Source organism: Anser anser (genome assembly GCF_964211835.1).
Source record: "Anser anser genome assembly, chromosome: 1".
In the NCBI taxonomy this organism is placed as follows: domain Eukaryota; kingdom Metazoa; phylum Chordata; class Aves; order Anseriformes; family Anatidae; genus Anser; species Anser anser.
The window spans coordinates 38487070-38511889 of NC_139720.1; the positions used below are offsets into that span (position 1 = coordinate 38487070).

The 24820-nt window shown below is 40.6% G+C and overlaps 1 protein-coding gene across 4 annotated transcripts in view; it reads left to right on the plus strand.

Moving 5' to 3' along the window:
* Positions 1-3210: 3210 nt before the first annotated feature.
* Positions 3211-24820, plus strand: part of CPSF6 (cleavage and polyadenylation specific factor 6) — a 28381-nt gene continuing 6771 nt past the window's right edge. Inside the window, exons 1-10 of one of the 4 annotated variants that reach the window (XM_083820064.1) lie at positions 3211-3368; positions 10975-11184; positions 13062-13165; positions 13931-14076; positions 14791-14964; positions 15960-16464; positions 17690-17782; positions 18708-18823; positions 19169-19322; positions 20335-20529. In XM_083820064.1, the coding sequence (XP_083676190.1) occupies positions 3309-3368; positions 10975-11184; positions 13062-13165; positions 13931-14076; positions 14791-14964; positions 15960-16464; positions 17690-17782; positions 18708-18823; positions 19169-19322; positions 20335-20524 (1752 nt within the window). In that variant the 5' untranslated portion in view covers positions 3211-3308 and the 3' untranslated portion in view covers positions 20525-20529. The remainder of the gene's footprint in view (positions 3369-10974; positions 11185-13061; positions 13166-13930; positions 14077-14790; positions 14965-15959; positions 16465-17689; positions 17783-18707; positions 18824-19168; positions 19323-20334; positions 20530-24820) is intronic. The other 3 variants (XM_083820065.1, XM_083820066.1, XM_083820067.1) reach the window with 3 other exon arrangements.

Here is a 24820-nt window from a genome sequence, read left to right on the forward strand (position 1 = left end):
AAACAAGGGAAGGGAAGGGAAGGGAAGGGAAGGGAAGGGAAGGGAAGGGAAGGGAAGGGAAGGGAAGGGAAGGGAAGGGAAGGGAAGGGAAGGGAAGGGAAGGGAAGGGAAGGGAAGGGAAGGGAAGGGAAGGGAAGGGAAGGGAAGGGAAGGGAAGGGAAGGGAAGGGAAGGGAAGGGAAGGGAAGGGAAGGGAAGGGAAGGGAAGGGAAAGAACACGTACAATGGCTCCAGGCAGCTTTGGAAAGATCAAAAGCTTCAGGACTACAGCTGAACAAAAAAAACCAACAACAACAACAACAAAAAAACACATATTCAGTGCTATTGGACTAACATAGCTAGGACATAAGTTTATACAACAAAACATACATTGTACACCTCAACTAAGCTGAAGCCTCTTCTGAGTATTATACTGATTAACACAGCATTTTATTGAATTATCTAACTTTTCACTTTGTTGTCTGTAACGTTACTGCAGGAACAGTCTGCTTGAAAATTCCCATACCACTCTCAGTCTTGATTCCTCAGGGAAATTTCTAACTTTTTTTTTTTTTAAATATAAAAATAGATTTTTGCTGTGTTGATGTTAGCAAAAGCAGATTACTTTTAAAAATTGCTATTCTATTCTAACTAGTTCTGCCACTCTTACCTAAAGTAGTGTATTTAAATGTATTTTGAAATAATTGCATACAATAAAAGTAGGTGGGGAAAACCTCCTCCTCTCCATTGTCTTGTGGCAGTTTACATCCTACTAGAAAGGCTCTGAAGGGCTGTGGAGAGGAAAGCACAGAGAGGTCTGTGGGCTAGCAAGGCATGCGTAGTGAAGTTCTCAGAAGCACCAGCTGCTGCTTTTATGTTTAAAATCAGGATTATGCTTGAATTTACATCATTACAGCACAAGAGACCAAAGGAGCAGTAGACAAATAAATAGGCTCCTGGGGATCCATGAGAAACACAGACTTAAAGCGTAGGCCACTTTCTTATGTAGAGCTGCCAGTGCCCCTTTTTCCTCCTTCTTTTGTTACGAAGAAAGCTCCAGCTGTTGCTGTCAGATGAAAGACAGTGTGGTATGAAAGAAGAACTGATGGAAGACACCAGCTCATCTGCCATCACACGCTCTCATGCTGGGCAATGGGTTTGGAAGGCGTGCAATCACTTTGTAACTTGCTGTCCCCTATGAAACTCCTCCCGTACCACCGACAACTCTCTCACGACCACACTTCTGTTTCAGCCCATGCTCTGCCTCAGCCTCTGAATGTTACGGGGAGAAGGCAACATATGGTCTAAATGATTTTGCTGTGTACAAAATACAAAGTACGAACATTTTCACTAGAGTGGATCAACTCTTAAGTCGCTCCATTAAAAGAGTAATTCATAAAGAAGTTATTGGTGACCACAAGAAAGTTGAAGACATATTTATTGAGTCTACTCATGAAAAGAATTAAAACACAGCAGAAAGTAAATAGAACAGCTTGCATAATATTTAGTCTCTTACACTGTTTACAGAATTTGCTTAATGGTATGTATACAAGAACAAAAATGATCATACTATATTCTGTTAATGCCCGTGTGCAATAAATAGCTGAATTTATTTAGAAAGGCTCCAAAGTGGAAAAGTCTCGTGAGCAGAGAAACAAAACACAGGCAGAGGTCCAAGGGCTTCGCTGATCACCCTTCATTATCTCACAGAGCAAAGAGGCAGTGTCCTTTCCCACCTCTTCAAAGCCCCCTGGAGGGGTTCTTCAAATGCTAGTGGTGATCCCTGAGGTGGTTTATGAGGTGAGTATAATGACTTTCTCATTTGTATTTAATTTCCTTGCCCCTTTAAACATCATTAGGATTTACACGCAACTTTCTTAAGGCATCCAGATGCATATAAAACATCCACAACCTACCATCTCCCATGAATTTGTCAGATTGTTGGATAGGAAGGGTTCATTTTTCCTGACTTTAGTGATTTTGTTCAGCATGGCCAGATGGATAGCAGTGTTGTGTCAAGGTGCTTCGTGTTGTTCTGGTAAAATACTAGTCACTAAACCAGTTCATCATTAAGCAAATGTGAACTCATTTAAATCTCAATACTTTAACGGTGTCTGAAAGCACCTTAGCAAATCTTCAGGTGATATTCTGATCTTTGCCAAAGAGTAAGGCAGCTGTTAGTTCCTCCAACCTGGAAAGCCCAGTGTAGCTGAGAACAAACTCCAGCTGCTGGGTTTCTGGCTTCCAGAACTATTAACACCAGATATTTACCACCTGGTAAATTTTAATATGCCACAAAATGGATAGGAACTCCTGGAAAAACCTAAGAACCCCCATGCCCAAGGACTTGGACTGTTGGCCAGTGTGCTCCACAGCATATCCCTTGTTGTGGTTTTCTGAGTTTTCATCTCTTTTTTGGTCCATTCATCTTTCCTTTCAATGAAAACTACACTGTGAGGGCAGTGAGGTAGACAGAGGCAGTATGCACATGGCTCCTGGACCCAGTGTGAAACCAGGACAGTATGGGACATAGATGCTGATCCAGGAACTGGGAACCACTCCCAGCCATTGAAAAGGAAATTTTAAATTTGAATTTGGTGAGGCCCTGGCATAGGCTGCCCAGAGAGGTTGTGGATGCCCCATCCCTGGAGGTGCTCAAGGCCAGGCTGGATGGGGCTTTGGGCAACTGGGTCTGGTGGGAGGTGTCCCTGCCCAGGGCAGTGGGGTGGAACTGGGTGGGCTTTAAGGGCCCTTCCAACTGGAGCCATTCTATGATTCCATGGTTCTATGATTCTATGAATCAACTTGTAAACACCACTCAACGTTTTTATTCCTTCCAGTGATCTCTTCACATTATTTTCATTCAGTTTGAAAAAAAAACCAAGCTATTTTGTCAGGTCAGAAGGTAGAGAAGGCGGGTGTGTGGTTTTTTTTTGTTGTTGTTCTTTTTTGGATATGCAACGTAACGTACAACACAGAACGTTATCTACTGCGTAGCACATTAAGTGCGTTGTGGATTACACGTGAGGGGCTGCTCCCTGGCTTTGGTATCACCTGGGGCTTAACGCAGCCCCCCACACCCCAACCGCCGCCTCACGGCGGACACGGGGCGGGCCTCGCGCCTCAGCCCGCGGCCCAACATGGCGCCGGGTGGCGGGCGGGGGGGGAGGGGGGGGGGGGAGGCAGCGACCCCCGCCACGGAGAGGGCGGGGGGCGGAAGCGGGCGGCCGTGGCGCGGAAGTGACGCCGCGGCCCCTCCCCCTCCCGGCGGCGGCGGCGGCGGAGCCGGGCGCGGCTGGCGGCGGCCCCGAGGCGCGGCCGGGCGGGATCATGGCGGACGGCGTGGACCACATCGACATCTACGCCGATGTGGGCGAGGAGTTCAACCAGGTACGGGCCGCGCCGCGCCGCACGGAACGGCCCCGCGCGGCCCCTCACGGCCCAGCCTTCGCCGCCTGCAGGGCCCCCAGCGCGGCGCTAGGGCCCGGCCGGGCCTCCCCGCCGCCATTGTTCCGGCGGGCCCGCACCGGGAGGGGGGCGGGGGCGGCACCGGACGGGACGGGACGGGACTGGGGGAGCGGGGCCCGGTGGGGAAGGGAAGGGAAGGGAAGGGAAGGGGGCGGCGGAGCGGGCCCGGCCGCCGGCGGCAGCTTCCCCGGTGGGCACGGAGCGGGAGAGGCCGCGGTGCCGCCAGCGAGCGCCTTCCCGAGCGCCTTCCCTCCCGCCTTCCCTTCCCCTCCCTCCCCTTTCCCTCCCTTCCCTCCCCTCCCCTCCCCCCCCCATTCCCTCTCCGCTCCCGTCCCCTCCCCGGTGCCGTTCCCCGGGCCCCCCGGTGGCGGCGGGCAGCGCGGCTCCCGCCCGGCGGTGGCGGCGGGGCAGCGCTGCTGCTGCCATTGTTCGCAGACGGAGCGAAAGCAGCAGCTTCCCGGCCGCTCGCTGCGGGGGAGGCCCAGCGAGTTGCAGCTTTATTCAGCGGCGCAGGGGAAAGAAACTGCCCTCTGCTTTATTTATTTATATTTTTTTTCACTCTCATTATTCTTTACTTAAAAAAAAAAAAAGACGCAGCTCTCCGTAAGAGGAGATTTGTTTTGATGAGGAACCCGCGCAGAACTTCCGTGGGTTACAAGTCGCCGACTTTTCCAGTTCTTTTTTGACCCCTCCTCTTTCCCACCGAAATCCGCTGTTCACGTTGGTTTGGCGTGCCATCTGGCCTGCTTGTGAATCTTGCCCTTCCCGAGGTTGTGTCGCCCCAGATTGCATTGTTCCTGACCTAGAACGCCAGCAACCGCGCACAAGTCCGCTTTCACGGGTTTACCGGGCTTACCGAGTGGTGCACAATGCCTGCCCGCCCTGCAGAGAACTGGGAGACAGATAATAGGTTATGGAATTCAAAGTTAGTCGTGCTAACAACTTAAAACTATCTTAGGAAACTTTATTTCTTTCAGTATTTATCGATAAATTAATTCAGAAGATGAGTAATCTCCTAAAGGCATACCGTAAAGGAATGCCATGCCAGGTGAGCAGAGGATAAGAGAGGACCGATGTGCTCCTTGTCTACATGTGAAAGTTTCTCCCTTGTAGCTGAAGACCCGTTATAGGAATTTAAGTGGGGGTGAACCTTAGCACAAATGCCATTTAGCATAAGAGTAAGTCCCATCAGCTTCTGTATTAATTTTGGCTTTGTTTTGGTCAGTTCCAGGTGAAATACTGATAACGAATCAGGTTTTCCTGAAAAACTAATTTGAATCCAGTAGTGTTTTGTTCATGTATACGGAAGCCCTCGAAGTAGAACAGTTTATGGCTGTAAGCGTAGTGCACACGCATACTGCAGAGCAAAACTGGTGGGGATTCTCTGTGTACCTCGGTCCTGGTCTACTCGGTGCTGGTTGGTTTTGATATCACCTGAAGGCTGATGGCATAAATGAGGACAGTCTTGTGGTAGTTTAGCTTCTTCCTGCTGTGAGGGGTTCCTTTTGCTCTTTTCACCGTGTTCACCCCAGTTGCTACCCTGCTGGGGCTGCATTTCTGCAAGCAGATGCTTCCTTGGTTCGTGAGTCGTGCAGAGTAGAACGTAGGGGTGAGAAGTGAGAAGGGACTAGTGCCCATTTTTTCTCAGCTTGGCTCTTTTATTTCATTTTTGTGAAAACTTGCTGCTTATTCTTTTCCGAGTTTGATTTTTGAGACGGTGTTGTCTCACGACCCGCTCGGTTGAACTGTATTACATTAAAATAGAAAGTTGTACCGGGGGAGATTGACACCTCTGCACTTCCCCATTTCCTTCTGAAAAGTACGAACAAAAGCCGGTTGTTACCGCCTACGGTGTTACTACCTTTAATTCTGAAGTCGTCGTGATAGGCCCTCTTGAAACTTCTGTTCATGGCTTCTGATTTGAAGCTGACAGCTTAAATTGATGACACGGAAGACGTGGTTCAGCATAGCTGTGCAGGGGTGAAGATGGCAGTTGACAAATGCTGTAGGGAGAAAACGATGGCGACTTGATGGTAACTTGGGTAGCAGGCATCGTATGGGATGCCGTGTTTGTCAGGAAAGTTTGCTTGATATGTAAAACAATCAACTGTTGTTCTTGAATTCTGTGGTTCACTTAGTAGTCATTTGAGTTGGGCTGCAGCGACCCTTTCCACAAGTTTTGTCTGTAACAGGGACTGAAAATATAATTCGTCAGTTCTTTGGTCTTCTGTGGACAGTAGAACTGTATGTATAACAAAGCCAGGACAAAACTTTTGGTGGGGTCTGTAGTAAGGAGATCTTTTAGGGTTTGTGGCTTGATGAGCTTCCCTTCGTTGCTCTGTCCCGTTCTGGGCCTCGAGGTGCTCGTCCTTGGGGCTCCTCAGGGATATTTTTAATGCCTTTGTCCGGGAGGCGGGAAGATGTTCCACTCGATTAGCACTAAATGAACCACAGGTTAGAAGGGTGAAATAAAGACCACAGGCCACGAGGTTACAAGCTGGCTGAACTGAATGAAAGCTGAGGACTGGCTTGCAACCAACCGTAGGTTGCAAAGAGCTGGCTGACATGACTTGAAGTCAGAGCTGTTCAGTGAGGGCTCTTCTTTCCGTCCCATCTGGAGCTCATCAGAACTGTGTGTCTGGGTGCCTCTTACCCTTTCATTAACTTATTGTTCATCATCATCTTGTCCTTGTGCTTACAGCTTTACTCTGTTTGGCTCCCACCAATTGCGTTTCACTTTTTTTCAAATTGTATTTCCTTTTTTGGATAATTTAGTGGACTCATTTTTTATTTTCTTCTTTAAGCTGGCTTCTCCATCCGGCAGTCCTTCATATTCAGTGTAGGATCTTGTGCTGAGGCAAGCTTCAGAAATGCAGGACTCCCTGCACGCGTAGCTGGTGACCCATGAGGAACAGGAATTGCACGGCACCTTTCACTTTGACCATCTCACCAGACACGGTACACATCCGTGCTGCACATGAGAGCTGCGTTACTGGCGCACAAATGGCCGAAGCTGGCACCTTCTTGATGGCAGAAGACCTCAGAAAGATTAGGGGTGCTTTGGCAAACGTTAGGGTGTGTTTTTGTGCTCAAAAGTGCGGAGTTTTGGAGCACAATACTGAGATAGTGAGCATCCCTGATGCTCTGATCAGCTTTGCTTTTCCCAGGCTTTTTCCCAGGAATACATGTGGATACACACATAATTAAACTATTTTAAAAACACACGTTATTTACTGCCAGCTTAAGCAGCATATATCTCTGTTTTACTGTTACATCATCTGCTTGATCAGAAAGATCTCTTGCTGTGGAAGAAAAAGGCTTGCTTTGTTTATACTCTGAGAAGTACAGTCGCATTGTGGATTTATCTAAACATGCCTTGAAGAGTTCTAGTTTGATAATTAAATACTAACAAATTAGAAACGAAAGAGTTTTGACTTTGTATTTTGTAGCTGGCTAATAAAAGCTGTTTAGATGGAGTAAGCAGCTGAGAGGCTGAAAGCCTCTGTGGCTGCAGAGCCCTAGGAACATGTTACTCTCTTGCCTCGTTGTCTAGAACAGCAAAAGAAAAGACTATTTTGTCTAATACATAATAAAAGCTGAGAGTGGTTGGGTCCGTAGACTAAATGGGAATCGTATGGCCCAACAAACTTGTCCCCATCGTAGATGTTCCTGCCACAGACAGTGTCTTCTTTCCGAAACACCAAGGGCCTGCTGTTCTGTTAGACTTCCAGTTTCTGCGTTCAGGCGCTAATCAGAACCAGAAGCATTTCTGCCTATTCCTTGTGATTTTTTTTTTTAGGACTACCACGGTTTTTTAAAATGAGGTTGCTAACGTGTATTTAGAGTTTTTGACTACGTGCATTATAATTTTGAATTGGAAAAAGTAGTAATGGAGAAGGTGGATAACTTGCTTTTTATTAACTGAGTGCTTTTTTCAGAAAATAATGGTGATTATTTTCATGAAACCTTGTCACTTCTGTCGCCTTGGGGATGTAATTTAGCGTTTGACTCAAATTGAACAGAGGGAAGAAGCAAATCTCAGAGATGCATGTACTGTTCAGAGGAATGATACCCCCAAAAAATAAAGCAGCATTTTCCAAAACAGCCTTGGGTAAAGGGAGAGAGAGACCAGTTCTCTGCTGCAACTCAGAGCATGGCTGCTAAGTTTCAAAAAGAATTAACGCTTAATTTGTCCCTTCTGCGGATGAGCGTGACATTCCATGTGTTTGTCTTTCATTTCTGAATATTGCAAAACACTGCAAGCGTAATTAAAATGTAAAATACCGGGGAGGGGCTGAGTAACTGGTAGTGTGACAGCTAGTCTGAGTTTTTGATGGTGTATCTTTCCAGTGACCTTTTTGTTCACCCAGTCCCACTCGAGTAGCACTGAACGGGGAATTTCAGTCCTGGTTTTGCAGAGCAAATGATCTGATGTTTCAGACAGCAGCCTGTTTCTTAGCGTGTTTATCTGCAGGATTGTGAATGGCTGTAACTGAGCAGAAATCATTTCTTCTCGTGCTTGCTCTTCTCTCAACTGCGGAAGTCAGGTGATGTCAAAGCCAGCCCATGATATGGGTGGCACGTTTACTTCTCCAGCCTCAGCTATTTGGGCAAGGCTTCCTGTATTCTTTCTTACTCATCTGCATCTAGGAGAGAAGAGTTTGTTGGGGTGAGGGGTGAGTTTCCATGGTCTGCCTGTGAAGGAGGAAGGGGTTTTTGGATCTTGTGTAACAGCCGTTGAGCCATCTCGTGTCTCTTCTATCTACACCTGCAGTTGCTGACTCAGATCACTCTTAATCATCTAACCGCATGCCTTGTTGACTGGCTGCTAACTGAGAGGATTCCATGCTGGCTGGCTGCAAAACCAGTGTGATGCGAGGAGAGATTGTAGTGAGCAGCATCAGGTTTGCTGCTGGGTCTTTGTTGAGTTAAATCAGGGCACTGATGCTGTCAGACAACCTGACAAAAAAGATTGCATTCAACTCGCAGTGCCCAGGTAATTCTCTCTCCTTTGATGGTGACCCGAAAGCCTATGTAATAGAAACTTGATCCATTTCAGAGGAGTTTCTTGCTGCTGAGGAGGTGCAGCAGAGCTGTGGACTGCTGACTGCTCTGGTAGGTACTTCGGCAATGCTGAGCTCAGCCTCCTCAGAGAGAGAGGTTGGTGTACGTCTGCCGTAAGACCGGTGGCTGCTTGTTTGGATCTGTCTACCAGGACTAAATTCTACTTCCCTGAAGTCATCACCCCCACACAAATGGCTAGAATTACTCCACGTTCAGGAGAGGATTTCCTTAATTGCCTTGTGACATCAGCCGTAATCTCCCCGTCAGATACCGTGTTCCAGCCTGTCCCAGGCGGTTCTTTGAACCTCCTTTCATTAATTGTGATGATAGGAGGAATCAAACTGACAGAGGGCTGGGGCAGACTCAGTGAAAATACGAAACTCTTACTTAATGTGGCCATAATAAACTTACCTTAAAAGACATGAATTTTCTGTTGAAGTTCAGGGTATGTCGGGCCCGTGCAGTTTACTGAGGATCAAAACTACTTGACTGATGATACCAAAACTTTGCATATCTGGTTTTGTTTATTGTAGTGATATCCTCTTGGCAAGAGTAGCAGTTGATAATGAATGTTTGTATGCCTTCAAGAGAGCTGATCATGTGATGATGATCGTGAATATAGGAGGTTTTCAACCAAGATTGCTGGCTTTGCAGCCTGTTTTCTGTGAAATCCGAGTTGATTCTCTCCAATCACCGTATCTGGAGCTATTCTATCTAAGATGGTTATGTGGGTTTCCAGATGCACATTCACAAGATAGCAGCCCCTGAAATATCTCCAATACCAAAACTCGGTGAAGCAGTTTCTGTTCTGGATCAGCCTGGAAGAGTCCAGGAGCTCTCTGCAGCCGTTTGAAGCACAACCTTTGCGTATGGCAAAACAACTTTCAAAAGTCACTGTATAAGCTTTGAAGGCTAACATTAAACACTGCTAAACCTGTGCCAGTGCCTCACCACCCTCATAGTAAAGAATTTCTTCCTTTTATCTAATCTAAACCTACCCTTTTTTAGTTTAAAGCCATTCCCCTTGTCCTATCACTACACCCCCTGAAAAAGAGTCCCTCCCCAGCTTTCCTGCAGGCCCTCTTTGGGTACTGGAAGGCCGCTGTAAGGTCTCCCTGGAGCCTTCTCTTCTCCAGGCTGAACAACCCCAGCTCCCTCAGCCTGTCTCCATAGGAGAGGTGCTCCAGCCCGCTGAGCATCCTCGTGGCCCTCCTCTGGACTTGCTGCAGTATATGATGAGCATGGTGAATGACATTGTATAAGATGACAAATGGAAAGTATCACGAGAAGTCTTTGAAAAATAATTCCTTAATGCAAATCTACAACACCTATTCATTCCTGTTTGGAATTAAGCAGTCCCACTGATAAAGTTTACGCTGATTGTTTTAAAATTGTTTTGCATATTTTTGTTAAGAAGATTCTCTTTTACTCTTCTCTTACTTGTCCATCTTCTGTGATGAGAGTACAGCTGCCTCTATAGTAAAAAGCAGTATGCCTTGCTAGTAGTGCATCAGCAGACTGAGGTACTTGGTGCTCAGGGCCCTCCACCTTCCTAATGCGCTGTTTTCATGGTCTGTCTCAGGCTAAATTTAGTCTGGTCTTTTGGACCAAATATTCCTTCCATGCTTACAGTTCAATATATCTGAGGGGACCGCTGGTTGATTTTGACCCGTATGTTTGCATTTAGCAGGTAGTATGCAGTTGCCGAGCACAGGACGTGGAGCTTTTGGAAAGAAACTCACATTTCCATTCCCTCTGGAAGGAGTCTAGTTCACTTGGACAGAACCATGCTGTAAACTGTACCGACTCAAGGGAGAAGGGAGCGATTCACTCCAAAACCCCATGATAATTTTCTCAACCAAAATGTTCCGGAGGCAGCCTTGATGCTGTAGAATAGTCCCTCTGTAGCCTGTGAATAAATAAATGTTTAATACGCGCAAACCCGAGGGTTTATTAAATTTAATGAAATAAAATAGAATTCTGGCCCTTTCTGGCCTCTCTGTGAATGAGGAGATAAAAATGAAGTTAGGAGTGAAGTAGAAATCTGAAATACAGGGTTTATCAGTTTGGTCCTCTTGAAGCTTGGTCTGTTCATTCTACCAAATGTTGTGATAAAAAAAATATTGGTGGAACTTTGCATATTGCTTTTACTTGCTGATGTCTGTAATTCTGGGAGCAGGGCTTGTGTCTTTTGGGTTTTCTGTTTATATTACAGGTTTGAAAGCATTGTGGTGCCAAATACTAGTTGGAGGTGGTATTTGTTGGTTTTTTTTTGGTTGTTGGTGGTTTAGAATCCATTAGAAGTCATAAGAATTTGGTATATTTTCATGGGGATGAAAATGGATGTGGATGATAATGTAAAGGTGTTGGGTCAAACTAACTGTCTGTGGAATGTTGTCAGAGTATTTTGTTTAGATTAAGTTTTAAGAATGTTAAAGATAATTAGGTGCTTTTTGTGTTTTAGGAAGCTGAATATGGTGGACATGATCAGATTGATTTGTACGATGATGTAATTTCTCCGTCTGCAAATAATGGAGATGCCCCAGAAGATCGTGATTATATGGATTCTCTCCCACCATCAGTTGGAGATGACGTAGGTAAAGGAGCTGCACCAAATGTTGTCTATACGTATACTGGAAAGAGAATTGCCTTGTACATTGGAAATCTGACTTGGGTAAGTACCTTATTACTATTCGGGTGAAGCCAGCAATTTGAAAATTGTGAACGTAATTCTTTGTAAATATTTTTTTCATTTAAGAATTGTTGTATGAAATATTAAAAGTGCAGCGAAGAAAGTGTTTTTTTCTTTTTTTACCTGCAATTTAGTGAGTCTGCCTGGAGCTGTCTTGATGTCTAAAAATGGGTTAAATTTTCAGTAAATATCACCTTTAAAGTTTTCTCTGCTGTTCTAAGTGCTCTGAAGGGATATTTGTGGTACCACCATCTTTTCAGAGAACTGAATGAAAGAGAACAAGCTTAAACCATCAAATATCTTATGCTTGGAGATGCTTTACGGCTACCAAACAAACCTGTTTTTAAGTAATCCCTTTCTAAAGTTTTTAGTTTTAAAAGAAACTAAGATTCTCTGGGATTGTCTTGAAAATACTTTTTGCCTTTTTCCACTTACTTTTTCCAGATCAGTGACTCTTGCAACAAAGCTGTTTTCACGTTTGCCTTGAGGCTTATTTCTGCAGTCTCGGGAGTAACAGTAACTCACTGAACTGCAGTTGCCCTTAAGACAATTACTTTTGTCAGCATTAAAGTATTTTAAAATCAATTGCACTTAATCAGAGTGCAAGTAGCTGGTCAGTAGCTAAATTAACTGGAGATTGTCTCTCTTTACCTGAAATCCGGTTCTGCCAAAGTCCACACATGCAAAATTTTCATTTGTTTTTTTTTTCCCTTCCGATGAAATTTTTACTAGTGATAAGCTTGAAAAAGAATGCTTTGTGGATACTTCGGTGTTCTTCATTAATTTTACAGCATCCTAATTTCAGAAGCTAATAGTTAAGTAAGGGAGTAATTGTCTTAACAGTTGTACTGCTCTAAAGCACATGAACAGAATCAGCCGAACTCATCCAAGTCAAATGTCATGATTTCTGAAGTAGATAGGCCAATGTACTGTTATTTGTACCTATTACTCATTGTTTGCCTTCACAAATGGAGTTACCACAAGCGCATTTGAGCATATAGTGTATTTGTTTCGTTTGTGTTTAGATCTCAGCAAAGTAATTTATTAAAGTTTTAAAAGAAGCCTTGATTTGAGGGAGGTCAGATAAGTAGTTGAGAATCTTGAAAGCCTGCTTTGCAGTTTCCATACCGAATTTAAAGAGGTGATGGAGTTACAGAAGTAGGAAGAAAACTATGAGTATTAATGTGTTTTAATTTGTTATACATCCTTGAATACCCGTGAAATTGTTGAATATTACGTAGTAACTAACAGGAAATTAGAGCAAGTAGGTTGAAGTGAAAACAGTTGTTACTAACCATAGGTTTTGTGCTGGTTTTTCCATCTTTTATTTGTAAATCTTGCTACTTCTGTGCAAGTAGTATCTAGGCTCTCACTAATCAAAGCTGTCTTAAAGAGCACCAGTTTAATAATAGGGTGTTAAAAATGGACTTTATGTTTGGAGATGGAATTGATGGGGGAAAAAAATGGACCGGATGTCCAAAAATGTAACAGTTATTAAAATAGAATCAATCATAGGATCGTTTGGGTTGAAAATAGTTCAGTTTAAGCCTGATACTCTTGAAAAAGTGCTTTCAGCAAAGTTAGTCAGATATAAATGTTTTTTGGCGTACTGTAGCTGGTACGCTGTGTGGTGGGACTGGGGCAACGTAGCATATGAGGAAGTGTGCACTTCTAAAACTATGAGAATTTTAAAATGTCAATGACTGCTCTGTAAGAGTCAGAAAATATTGGCAACCTGAATAAGGTATTCCTCTTGACAGCTTGCACAAAAAAAAATAAAAACATGTAAAACTTGGTTGTCCTTTACACGGTGTTATAGATAAGTTTTCGTAACTGAATGTTTAAAATATATTTTTCAGTGGACAACAGATGAAGACTTAACTGAAGCAGTTCATTCATTGGGGGTAAATGATATTTTGGAGATAAAATTTTTTGAAAATCGTGCTAATGGCCAGTCTAAAGGGTAAGAACTTGTCACTTCCTTTTTCTTTAAATGAACTGATGTTGGGGGAGGATGGGCATCGGGAAGAGTTCTGATTTTTCATAACTGTCAGTATGTAAACTGATTACCTTTGTTTATTGATATCCAGTGATGGTTGGGTTTATAATTTAATACTAATGATTTAAATTCCAGATGTACATTTTATGGCAGTATTATGTGTCTTACTGTTTAGTAAGTTACATTTTATTGGTGATGTTCATGAAGACTCTTTTCCTAAGTTTCAGTTAGTGTGGTAGTGATAATGTTGTTCTTCATAATGTAAATACAGTTTCCCCTTATCCCCATTACTGAGTCATTTTGAAATACTTGATTTTCTATTAACTGTTAAAAGTGAGTGCTTGAGCTGATTTTTCACTGGCAGTCTGATCTTCCATGCATGACTGCCTTTGTCTCTCCTTAGTACTAATGGCAGTAGTAATGAGAACGCAGTGAATTCGTGATAATAACTTGATCATATTCATTCATATATAGTGTGTTGATACTCTACCAGAAAACTGCCTTTGTTATATATTTTGCCACGTGTTGTACTTGCACTGTGGTTCTTCATATATGTCTTAGAATGAGTTACTTTATCTGTCTTTAAAACTGGGCTAAGATCTGTGAAAGAGTTTCTGTATTTGGTTTTCAGGTGTCCTTTTGCTTACTCTGTTAAACTTTTTTTTCATGAGGCTTTAGGATATCCAAGGAATGGAAAAAATGCAGTGTAACCTTTTTTCTTCCTTTCAGGTTTGCCCTTGTGGGTGTGGGATCAGAAGCATCCTCCAAAAAGCTGATGGACTTGCTGCCTAAAAGAGAATTGCATGGGCAGAATCCAGTTGTAACTCCATGTAATAAACAATTTTTGAGTCAGTTTGAAATGCAGTCAAGGAAAAGTAAGTCTTTCTTGTGTGCTGTCTTGGAAAAATAGAATTTTATTCCAAAAGCTGTACTGCATTTTTTTCAGCATTTGGTAATTTCTGCGCAGCTTAAAATAGCTATAAAATACTTATGTAAATGAATTTCCAGCTTTGTTAAAAAAAGATCCTCTAAAAAAATCAATATATTGAAGGTCTGTGGTTGTAGCAGGAGATGGCACTTACTGGAAGAAGATTGCAGCTTTGTAAAACTTTTGTCTTACCATTGGAGAAGGTTTCTGAATTCCTTCTTGTGAATTTAACTGAAAGCAAACAAAAAAAAAAAAAAATGAGAGTATTTAGAAATTTGACATTCGTAGGCAGATGAGACTAAGTTCTCGTGTCTGGATAAGTTGCGCTGTGATCGGGTGGAGAAGAGATTCTGTGTTGTGCTTTCCTACAGCACCTTGTCTTGTGGTTTCTAGTCCAGTGTGTGGCCTTGGGCTGCATTAAAGCAAGGACTGCCAGTCTCCCCAGTTGCTGTTCCATTCGTATGGGGATACTGGAACACTGCCATATTTTAGCAAAGCACTTTTTCCCTCTCCACCCTGGCCCCTTATTTTCTTGGGTACAGAGGAACAAGGTGGTGCTCATGAAGTTTTGCTTCAGTGCTACATAAAACTTTGGGCTGAGAATTGGAAAGCTTTAACCTATTTTGACTTACATAATTACACTTTTGCTTTTCCATTGCAGCCACACAGTCTGGCCAGATGTCAGGGGAAGGTAAAGCTGGGCCTCCAGGAGGAAGCTCGCGAGCAGCATTCCCACCTAGTAACAGAGGGCGAGGCCGTTTTCCTGGTGCCATTCCAGGTGGAGACAGATTCCCTGGACCAGCAGGGCCAGGAGGGCCACCACCACCTTTCCCAGGTAAAATAATTAATATGTGGGGTTTTGGTTTCATTTCTGTTTCCTTCTATTAAAGCAGTGTAGTTATTTGGGAATTACAAAAATCAAGGCAATTCACTTAATATGCTATAATGATTGTTCACTGCTGGATTGTAGGTGTCTACCCTACTCCTTTGTTGAAGCACGGAGTTGTGCTTCCTAAATTAGCTAGCAAGTGTTTTTAGAGACATTCTTTATAGTGTGTCAATGTACATATCTTTTACAAGTATGAAAAAGATCAAGGTAAATCATGTTACAGAGTAGGCTTCTGTTTACTCTGGTGTAGTTCGGATTTTCTGGTTTGCTATATGGGGTGAGAATACGTGTGTTGCAGACTGGATAGTAACAGTGTTCTTCATTACATTATAAATTCGCACAAGACAAGAATTTAGCTTTGATTTGTGCCCAGTGACAGGTCAGTTAGCAGGCACTTAGAATGCCAAACATCAGGCTTGCATTACAGTGAAGTTCTCATTTCACCTTCACTGTTTTTTAATAGACATCATTCTGTAGTGGATTTCCTACTAGCAGTCGAAGGGACATAGGTTGAAAAAACACTAATGAGGACCTGAAAGTAGGTACGGTAAATGTAGGAATGTAGTAAATGTTCTCCAATATAGCTTTTCACATATTTTTAATAAACATTATATCTTATGCCCCATATGAAAGGCAAGCTGTAGGTGTAAGTAGGGTGCAATATTTTTTGTATTTTTTGTAAGATTTTTTTTTTGGTAGCAATAGCAACTGGTTACATGATTTTTTTGGTCTGTTTTCATGTTATTAACATTCTCTTTAGATGTTCATAATGAAGTAATTATTATAAATTTACTAAGCTACTGGACCCCAAAGTGCAAGGTATGCATGTCTTGCACAAGTTGCAAATTGTTCAGTGAGGGTTTTCTGTTTGAGAACAAAAAGTTATTTCACTAACTCTTATTTCTTTATATTAACTTTTTTCTTTTTTTTCTTTTTTTTAGCTGGACAAACTCCCCCACGTCCACCGTTAGGTCCTCCTGGTCCACCAGGCCCACCAGGCCCTCCACCTCCTGGTCAGGTCCTCCCACCTCCTTTAGCTGGACCTCCTAATCGTGGTGACCGTCCACCACCACCAGTTCTGTTTCCAGGACAGCCTTTTGGTCAGCCCCCGCTCGGGCCCCTTCCTCCAGGCCCTCCACCACCAGTTCCAGGCTACGGGCCACCACCAGGTCCGCCACCACCTCAGCAGGGTCCACCTCCACCTCCGGGTCCATTTCCCCCTCGTCCACCTGGGCCTCTTGGGCCGCCCCTGACTCTCGCTCCTCCTCCACATCTCCCTGGGCCACCTCCAGGTGCTCCACCGCCTGCACCACACGTGAATCCAGCTTTCTTCCCCCCACCTGCCAATAGTGGCATACCTACTTCAGACAGCCGTGGCCCACCTCCAACAGATCCGTATGGCCGACCTCCACCGTATGACAGAGGTGACTATGGGCCACCTGGAAGGTGAGTGCTTTTGTTTTAATGTGCTTTGTAGCAGATTTTATGCCTTGTAGGACACGTTTGATCTTTCTTTTTAAAGCAAATGTTAGTTAAAAGTAAGAAAAAAAAAACGGAAGGGATCTAATCAGTCTTCAGATTTGCCCTGTTCACTTCTCAGTGAAATAACTCTAAGAAATATGTTTGTAGCAGTAAGAAAATCCTAAAATGCAACACTAGTAATCTTACTTTCCATTTTCAGCTTTGAACTCTTTGTCTTCACTGTTTGTATTTGGCAGTGTCATTATTCCATGTGTACTACGTGTTAACTTATTATATCACTTCGTATCAGTAGCTTGTGGTTGTGCTTCTGTCTTAACTCAAAATTCTCACTTGTTCCTTTGCCATCTTGCTTTGCAAGCTGTCATCTTAGAATACTTTGGAGTTCTCCTCCTTGAATATGTGCATTTGTTGAGTATGGTGCTATACCATTTTCATCTTTTAGTAGCTCTGCTTGTCTCTTTCCTTAAGGATTCAATTCAAAGTTAGTCTTTGTCTCAAAAAACAGGTGGGAATTTACTGCAAGACTTTTATCTTCCTTTCCTGTTAAGCCCCTTCTGGTAATTTGGTACAATCTTGCTGTGTTTGTAGCAGTGGCCTTTTCTGTGGTTAATCCTATCTTGGACAGGGTTTCTGAGTCTCTCTGACTTGACTTGTCAAGTGTTTCACATCATTTGAAACGTCTTTTTCATCTGTGCTTTCAAGCATCTATGTCTGACTGCTGTTTCTTAATTTTCACCATATTTGTATTGCTTAGATCATCTTGGGATAAATTGTAAGAAAGATACCTTCTGCGTAGTTACATGTGGATTTTTCACTTGTGATTTTACTGCTATTGAGAGAGACTTCCCTTACCTAAAATGTTCTCTGCACAGGCACTTTGCTTTGATTCTTTGTTTTACATATGAGCACAAAGTTTAAAAAAAAAACACAAGCATTCGTACATATTATGTTATTACAGAAACTGTAGAAATTCAAGCATTTGGCTTAATTGCCTGAAATATAATAAAGATAAGGTGGTTGTTTTTTTTTTTTTTTGATGGACAATATCTAAGTTGTCTGCAGTTGATAGCATGGCTGGGGAGGGAAGGAGTGGGGATAGGACAGAATAACTTACTGTCCAGTATTTTCATTAGTAATGTTAAAACTATCATCCATAACTATTTAAATTGTCATTAATTATATATCATAGGCGTTTCACTGGAAATAACATGCCCATAAGAGAAAAATTACATATTCCATTCTATGGGAGGCACACGAAAAATAATACTCAAAACTCAGGGAGGTATGAATTTTTAGACATTTCCTCTTATGCTAAACTGGCTATAGGATCTTGTTCCACTTCTTGCACTTAAGAGGATAGCATTGCTTATTATTCTGCATTTTCTTTCTACCGGAAGAACTAACACTATTTTAGAAATATCAAGCAGTGGGGGCAGTTTAACAGTCTCAACTTTTATCTCTTAACACGTTTCTTCAGATTTTCTGTATCGTTCAGAGACTGGCTAATAGGATGCTGCAAAACTTCTGAGAACAATTTTGTGTAGGTTAACTTCTCTTACTTTGTAATCCATTTATAGATAGCTAATAATTAAAGTGTAATGAGTACAAGGATTCTTGTTTATTGCTTTTTCATTACAGTGACCAATTTGTAGATATATTTGAAGTACCTTGAACTTGACCAGAAATAAATACTAGAATTAGCTGTAAAATGTTGAAGTGTCATTTGGATAATATATTGTTTTAAAAATGACAGCCTATAGTTGCTTTTCATAAGTTATAGTACTCTGGCCTTACTTAAGAATCTGGAAAATGGTATCATACAGTTCTGTCATTTTCATAAGAAGATTCCTAGTTTTGCTCAAAGTTGCGTTGTCCATATACATGTATTTCTACATCCATTCAATTGGGGTAATATCTGCTCACATACCTTGAAGGATTTTATGAAAATGATAAATATTTGTAAAGCACAGTTTCAAGTGCTGCTGAATCTTCAAAATAGATGGGATGAACAAGAATAATTTTTTTTTCCCTTTTTTAAGCTTTCAGGATTTTGTACTGTAACATGGTCCTTAACACAAACCAAACCCAGATCCTGCTTTCTTTTCTGTTTGTCACTGCTTAAAGTTGTGAACTTGGATTGTTAAAACTGCAATGATAACTCCTTAACGTTTTCTTAATCTTTTAAATAGTAGTTTTATTACTTTCAGAGAAATGGATGCTGCAAGGACACCTCTAAGTGAAGCAGAATTTGAAGAAATCATGAATAGAAATAGGGCGATCTCAAGCAGTGCCATTTCAAGAGCTGTATCAGATGCCAGTGCTGGTTAGTAAAGCTTTATTAATATGCTTTCTATTCTACCTAGCTAAAAAGAGTTTATAGTTTTTCTTTTAGGAAGCCTGCAGCCTTGAAGCCGCATCTTTCTGATGTGGCTTTCAGGAGGCTGAAGTTCTGTGCAACAATCTTAGGCTGGTTTTGTACTGTACTCCAGCTGATGTCTGAGAATGCTTTCTGAGTACTGATCTGGACAGTATTTTAATGCTTAGTCCTACAGTAAATGATCTGGATGGTTATTGAAGAGAAGACATCCTGAATGGTAATGTTACTACAGCTACAATTTTTTGTTGTAGTTGGTATAATTTTCTCATAGTGATTTTATATTGTTTTCAGGGGACTATGGAAGTGCTATAGAGACCCTGGTAACTGCAATTTCCTTAATTAAACAGTCCAAAGTATCTGCTGATGATCGTTGTAAAGTTCTTATTAGCTCTCTTCAAGACTGCCTTCATGGGATTGAGTCCAAGTCTTATGGTTCTGGATCCAGGTAAAACTTTCCTCTTCCATCTGCCTTTGTGAAGGGGAAGGTGTAGGGCAAGACTAGTTCACAGAGGAGAAGGAAACTAAGTCATGTGGGAAGCTTAGTGATTTGCTCATCTGCACAAGAAATGTGTTAAAGAACCAAGTATGGATTCTGAACTTAAATAATCTGCCTTTTAATTAATCCTGTTTTTAAAATTGTTCTGACTAGTTTTTTAACTCTTAGTTTTTAATTAGTATCCTTTTCTACATGGTAGTATTGCAGCGTGTAAACTTCAAAATTGATTTTTGCTTTATCAGTTAAGTTGTCCAGTATATAATTTTGATAATAATTTGCTATTGAAAGTTGATGTAGAGGGTACTTGTTGCCAGTTTTCATTTTGCTTAGAGCAAACTTTCTCCACACTTATCACAGAAGAAGTGTGCTTGAGTTGGGAGAAAAAGGTTGGCCAGAATGATTTTTTCTGTTATTCTTTATCATGCAATCTAAAAATTTTAGAGCAAGTAGATTTGAAATGTATGGACTTGTACTTAGTACAGCTTAACAGCCTTTTCCGAGTTAAGACAAACACCAAGCCTCTATTTCATTTGGATGCTGTAGCAGTAGCGTAGTTCACTTTGAATGATAAAAACAGAGACAGCTGGTTTTGGATCATACTTTCAGTACCCCAATTAGCAGCCATGTTGTAGGAATCATTTAATCATTTGAGGCACAGTACGTTCCCCCAGCTGATCTCAGCTGTCCTCCATTTTGAAAATGTACTTTCTGACTTTTCCTTGATTATGAAGCAGATTACACCTATTTGTAACTGGTCTTAGTCATCACCACCTTCCATATCTTCCATGTTATACGCAAAAACATCTCTGCATCGCAGCGAAGAGTTATTTCTCTCACATCTGAGGAGATATTTCTCTCATATACTTTTTTGATCCAATTCTAACTAGTCAACAGAATACAGAATTGGCATGTGAGTGGCTTGTGCTTTGAAGAAAAAAATTAATGAAGTAATTTCTTTTAGAAGACGTGAACGATCCAGGGAGAGGGACCACAGTAGGTCACGAGAAAAAAGTAGACGCCACAAATCACGTAGTAGAGATCGCCATGATGACTATTATCGGGAAAGAAGTCGGGAAAGAGAGAGGCATCGTGATCGCGACAGAGATCGCGACAGAGAACGAGACAGAGAGAGAGAGTATCGCCATCGTTAAAGAAGGTGAGCATTTGTTTTGTGTTCTTTAAGTTTACTGTTACTGAATTACTAAAAGTGCTCTAGATCTGGGATTATTTACACCATTAATGTCTGCGTTCAAATGGTCCTGCAGAACGTACTGAATTACTTTCTTCTTTTAGCATCTGAAATGAAGTCAGGTAAGTAATGACAGGTAACTCTGGGCTTGGGAGGGAGTATTCGTGTCATTCTTTTCTGCAGTTGGCATGCCTTCTTTTTAATTTTAGATGGTATTAATGTTTGTAATTTTTATGAAGTGCAATCAAGACATTTCTTAGTAAGCAGTAAGTCAGACTGATGTCTGCTCTCTTGTAATCTTAAAAGATCATACGAAATTTGTTTGTATTTATCATTTGTATTCTAAAATAAAAAAAATCTAGTTGTGTGAGGACTGCAGCATTTAGTCCTTCATATGTCATGTGGGGATTATGTCTGTGTAGGGAATGTGTACATACAGCTGCCATCCTTGCACTAGTAGATTCTTTTTGTTTCAGTGAGTTTTACTCAAATTCAGGAAATGTAGATAGACTTTGCTTGTTATTTTCTAAAATGTGGCCAGTCACTTTTCTGTCTTCTAGCTAAATTTAGGTGTTATCTTCAATAAGATTTATGGTTGTTTTTTTCCCCACCACCCTGCTTTTTCATTCCCTCCCCTCTCTGACAGTAAAGTCATTTTCTGAAGACTAGTAAACAAATGTACAACACAAGGGTTGGTTCTTTTCTGGTTGTTGACATGCTAAAATGTTTTTTTATGTCATGTTTCTGGAGTCTTGCGTGCATCAAATGTCTAGGTAGCTACAGAGTAGCACGATAAATAACGTTTTCTTTGGTGTACTGCTGAGAGCTTTAAAATACATATATGATGTATATAATGTATATCACATTATATGATGTACAATTTTGAGGATTGGTAATTTGAGCTGCTCACGATTCCTTATATTTGACAATAAGGGGAGATCAAAACAAAACTACCTATTTTTGCCGCAGTAGTCTTTTCCGGTTTTAGAATTTCCCACCACATCCACATTCAAACAGAAACCCAGCAGATTTGTCTGTCTGCCTAACTTCCATTTCTTATGTCTACCCTCAAATGTAGTTTCCAGATTTGCTTATGGCATTTATTCATGGAAGTTCATTTGCAGAAGTTAAACAGAGCAAAGTATATTAGAAATCACATAAACTGTAACTTGCTCCTAAGTAAAAATATTTCTATAATTTTGCATTATTTGAATGTCAGTTTTTCCATGCTAGGCTTCTGTGTCACTGATCCCTTCCGGAGAAAACAAAATCTGATATAAAATGCACTTGTCTACTGAGTGTTAAGTGGGATATTGTCTTGGGTTCATATTCTAAAAAAGCAGTAATGGATGTTGAGAAGGGGAGTCAAAGGCTTAAATAGGACGGTGAAACATGACAGCTGAAATAAAGTTGGCAATAGTTAATGCCACTTTCTGCCGTCAGAAATGGAATGATAGAAATAATTCTGGAATGGCATAAAAATAGCAACTGTTGTTCTTAATTGAAAAAACGTCAGAACATAAAAGTACAGATTTAACGAAAGTAACTGAAGTTGCTCTTGTTGAGCTGGATTTTTCCCTTTTATCATAAATTAATACTTGTGAAATTTGCCAATAGTTACTAATGGAAGGTAACCATTGAGCTGAATGATGGATGCATTTCCAGAGTTTTTTACTTCTGTTGGAGTTGAGCAAGCTATACTAAAAATTGTTAATCTGGAATTTAGGGCAACTGTTTTACCCTTGACATGCTTTATTAATATAGCTTTCATTTTTGTGTATTTAGACTATGGTGCATGTAGATGTGGAATTTCTGTGCCAGTACAGATTCCCTACCCTGTCACCCCAAGAAAGCATGTCCAATACTGTTAGGTTGTTGCATTTTATAACTTCCAAAGCACAATTTCAAAAAAAAATGAAACTGAGATTTCAGTCTTAGTTCAGGTGGGATTTATATATACAACTTCTTTCAACTTTGTTGTGTGCTGGGTCTTCTATTCTTTCAGAGGAGTTGCATAGGTAAGATACCCTTGCACAAAGAAAATAGGTCCTAATAATTTGGTTTAAAGGACAAATTTAGTATTCCTCATGTAAATGAAAACATTTGGTATTTTTTTAAAAAGTTAAGTTGTAAACATTTTGTCTTGTTTCTGTCTTAATGAAGAAAGGCTTTACTGTAGTTTTGTTTATATATATATATATAAATACATACATAAAAACGTACAGTGATCTTTTGGTTTGTATGTTTCATTTTCACCAAGATGTATGTTGCCATACATTTTTTTTTTGTTTTGCTCTTTACATTAATTAATACTCATAAATAGATTTAACACTCTCAATCACTATATATATATCAGCAGTACTGGGAAGAGTTACTCCCCATATTACTGTGTTTTATCAGGTAACATGAAGTTGCCTGTGTGCCGGCACCCTATGAATGGCACCTATACTTCTTATTTCTGTGTGTACCTACAGTCATAAATGTGATACTGTACTGGCATATTAAAAAAAAAAAAAGTGAAAAAAAGTGTTACACCTAGGTTAGAAGGATTTTAAAGGTCCATTGTGAATATTTTTGTATACAGTGAAATTCACTTTGTATTATTGTATTTACTTACACTTAGAGATGGATTAAATTGGAATAACTTACTAAATGTATTCATTATAAAACCCTATTAAAAAGTTCAGATGTACCATAGCAGGTATTTACACTTCTGTTTGTACACTTTATGATTTAAAATTAAATTCTCGCAAGATTCTTGTGTGCCTTCACTAGAGTAAGGCTTCACATGCATTGATAATACATTCTACAGAATTACTGTAACCTGAATGTTTTCTTGAAACGTCTTTGCACATAGAAGGTATAAAAGAGAACAATAGATTTACAAGACAAATGTCTGACTTGTAATAGTCCAGAAAGCTAAGAATCCAATAGAATGGTATTCAGAAGGATTAACAGTAAAATGCATGTGTACAAACAGAATAGTAATGTAACTTCATCAGCATGAGTCCTGATTCTTTTTTTAAGACAGATTTTTTTAGTTTATCTGATACTCAATGATGTACTTCTAGCTGATACATTGTCCCAATCTTAATCTGTCTGAATTTCTATAACTACTGAATGTTAAGTTTTTCATTTTATGTTTTTGTTATTGGGTCGTTTGATTATTTCCTATTTAAACTGGATTTGGACTGAATTGCAAAGAAAAAATACACTAACAATGTAACAGTTGATAATGTATGTAGACTTTGTATTCCATATTTTGTGGCTTTTCTCTGATTTTTCTATTCTCAAACCACTGTAAGCAAAATCATTTAGTCTAATGTACTTTGAGGCTCATATGCTTCTTCAGAAACTGCTCTCAGGTCTCTGAAATAGTTTCAGCTTTGGAGTGGTTTAAGAACTAACATGGTTGTAATTTTTTTTGTGTTGTTAAAAGGGGAAATGGTACTTGATAGTTTTAAAAAGGTACATTATATTTTGCCTGTGTAAGTAGGAACTGTCCTGTAACTGTGTTAGCAAACATCAAAGTATGAAATTAGCCTTTTAAGAAACCTTGTAGATAATAGAAAAATGCCTATTTTTGTAGGTTGTTTTTATAATAAGCTTCTAGTTAATAACTGAACTTCAAGTGAATCATGGTAGCATTGTTCAAGACCCTAGTTATGTACGTACATGTTCAGGATTATTCTAGATCCGATTAGTATTGAGCTATTATGAACATTATTTACCTAATCTCTTTTTTTAATGTGTATTTTTCGAGGAAGCGTATATGCGGGGCTGGCATTTTTCGTGTGTTTCTTAGCACTCATCAGAGAACTCATGCTTTGTGCATCTGATTCAATACTTGAAATCCACCTTAGAGTGAAGGAGACAAGCAGTGCCTCTGTTCTATATGCTTCTTAAAGTCTGTTTTATGGCTGTTCTGGGGCTTTACAGAAGCATATACATTTTTTGTTAATGTTCAATATCTTCTCTCATTTCCTTAAGGGTGATAAGATGGTTTGAAAAAGCAAGTGAACTGAAAATCTTATGTTCTTATGACTTTTTCCTCAATGAACATTGCTGTAATTTTGTTGTCTTCTGAGGTATCTTAAGACACACGTTTTTCTATTCCCCACAGCCTGCTTTTTTCTTTTTCTGAAATCAGTAGTATTGACAAATTTGAGCTGTATGGAAGTTCCTCAAGAAACTTGTCTATAAGACATTATAATATTTGAAACAAATAATTTTTACTTGCAAGTAAAAACATTGGTTT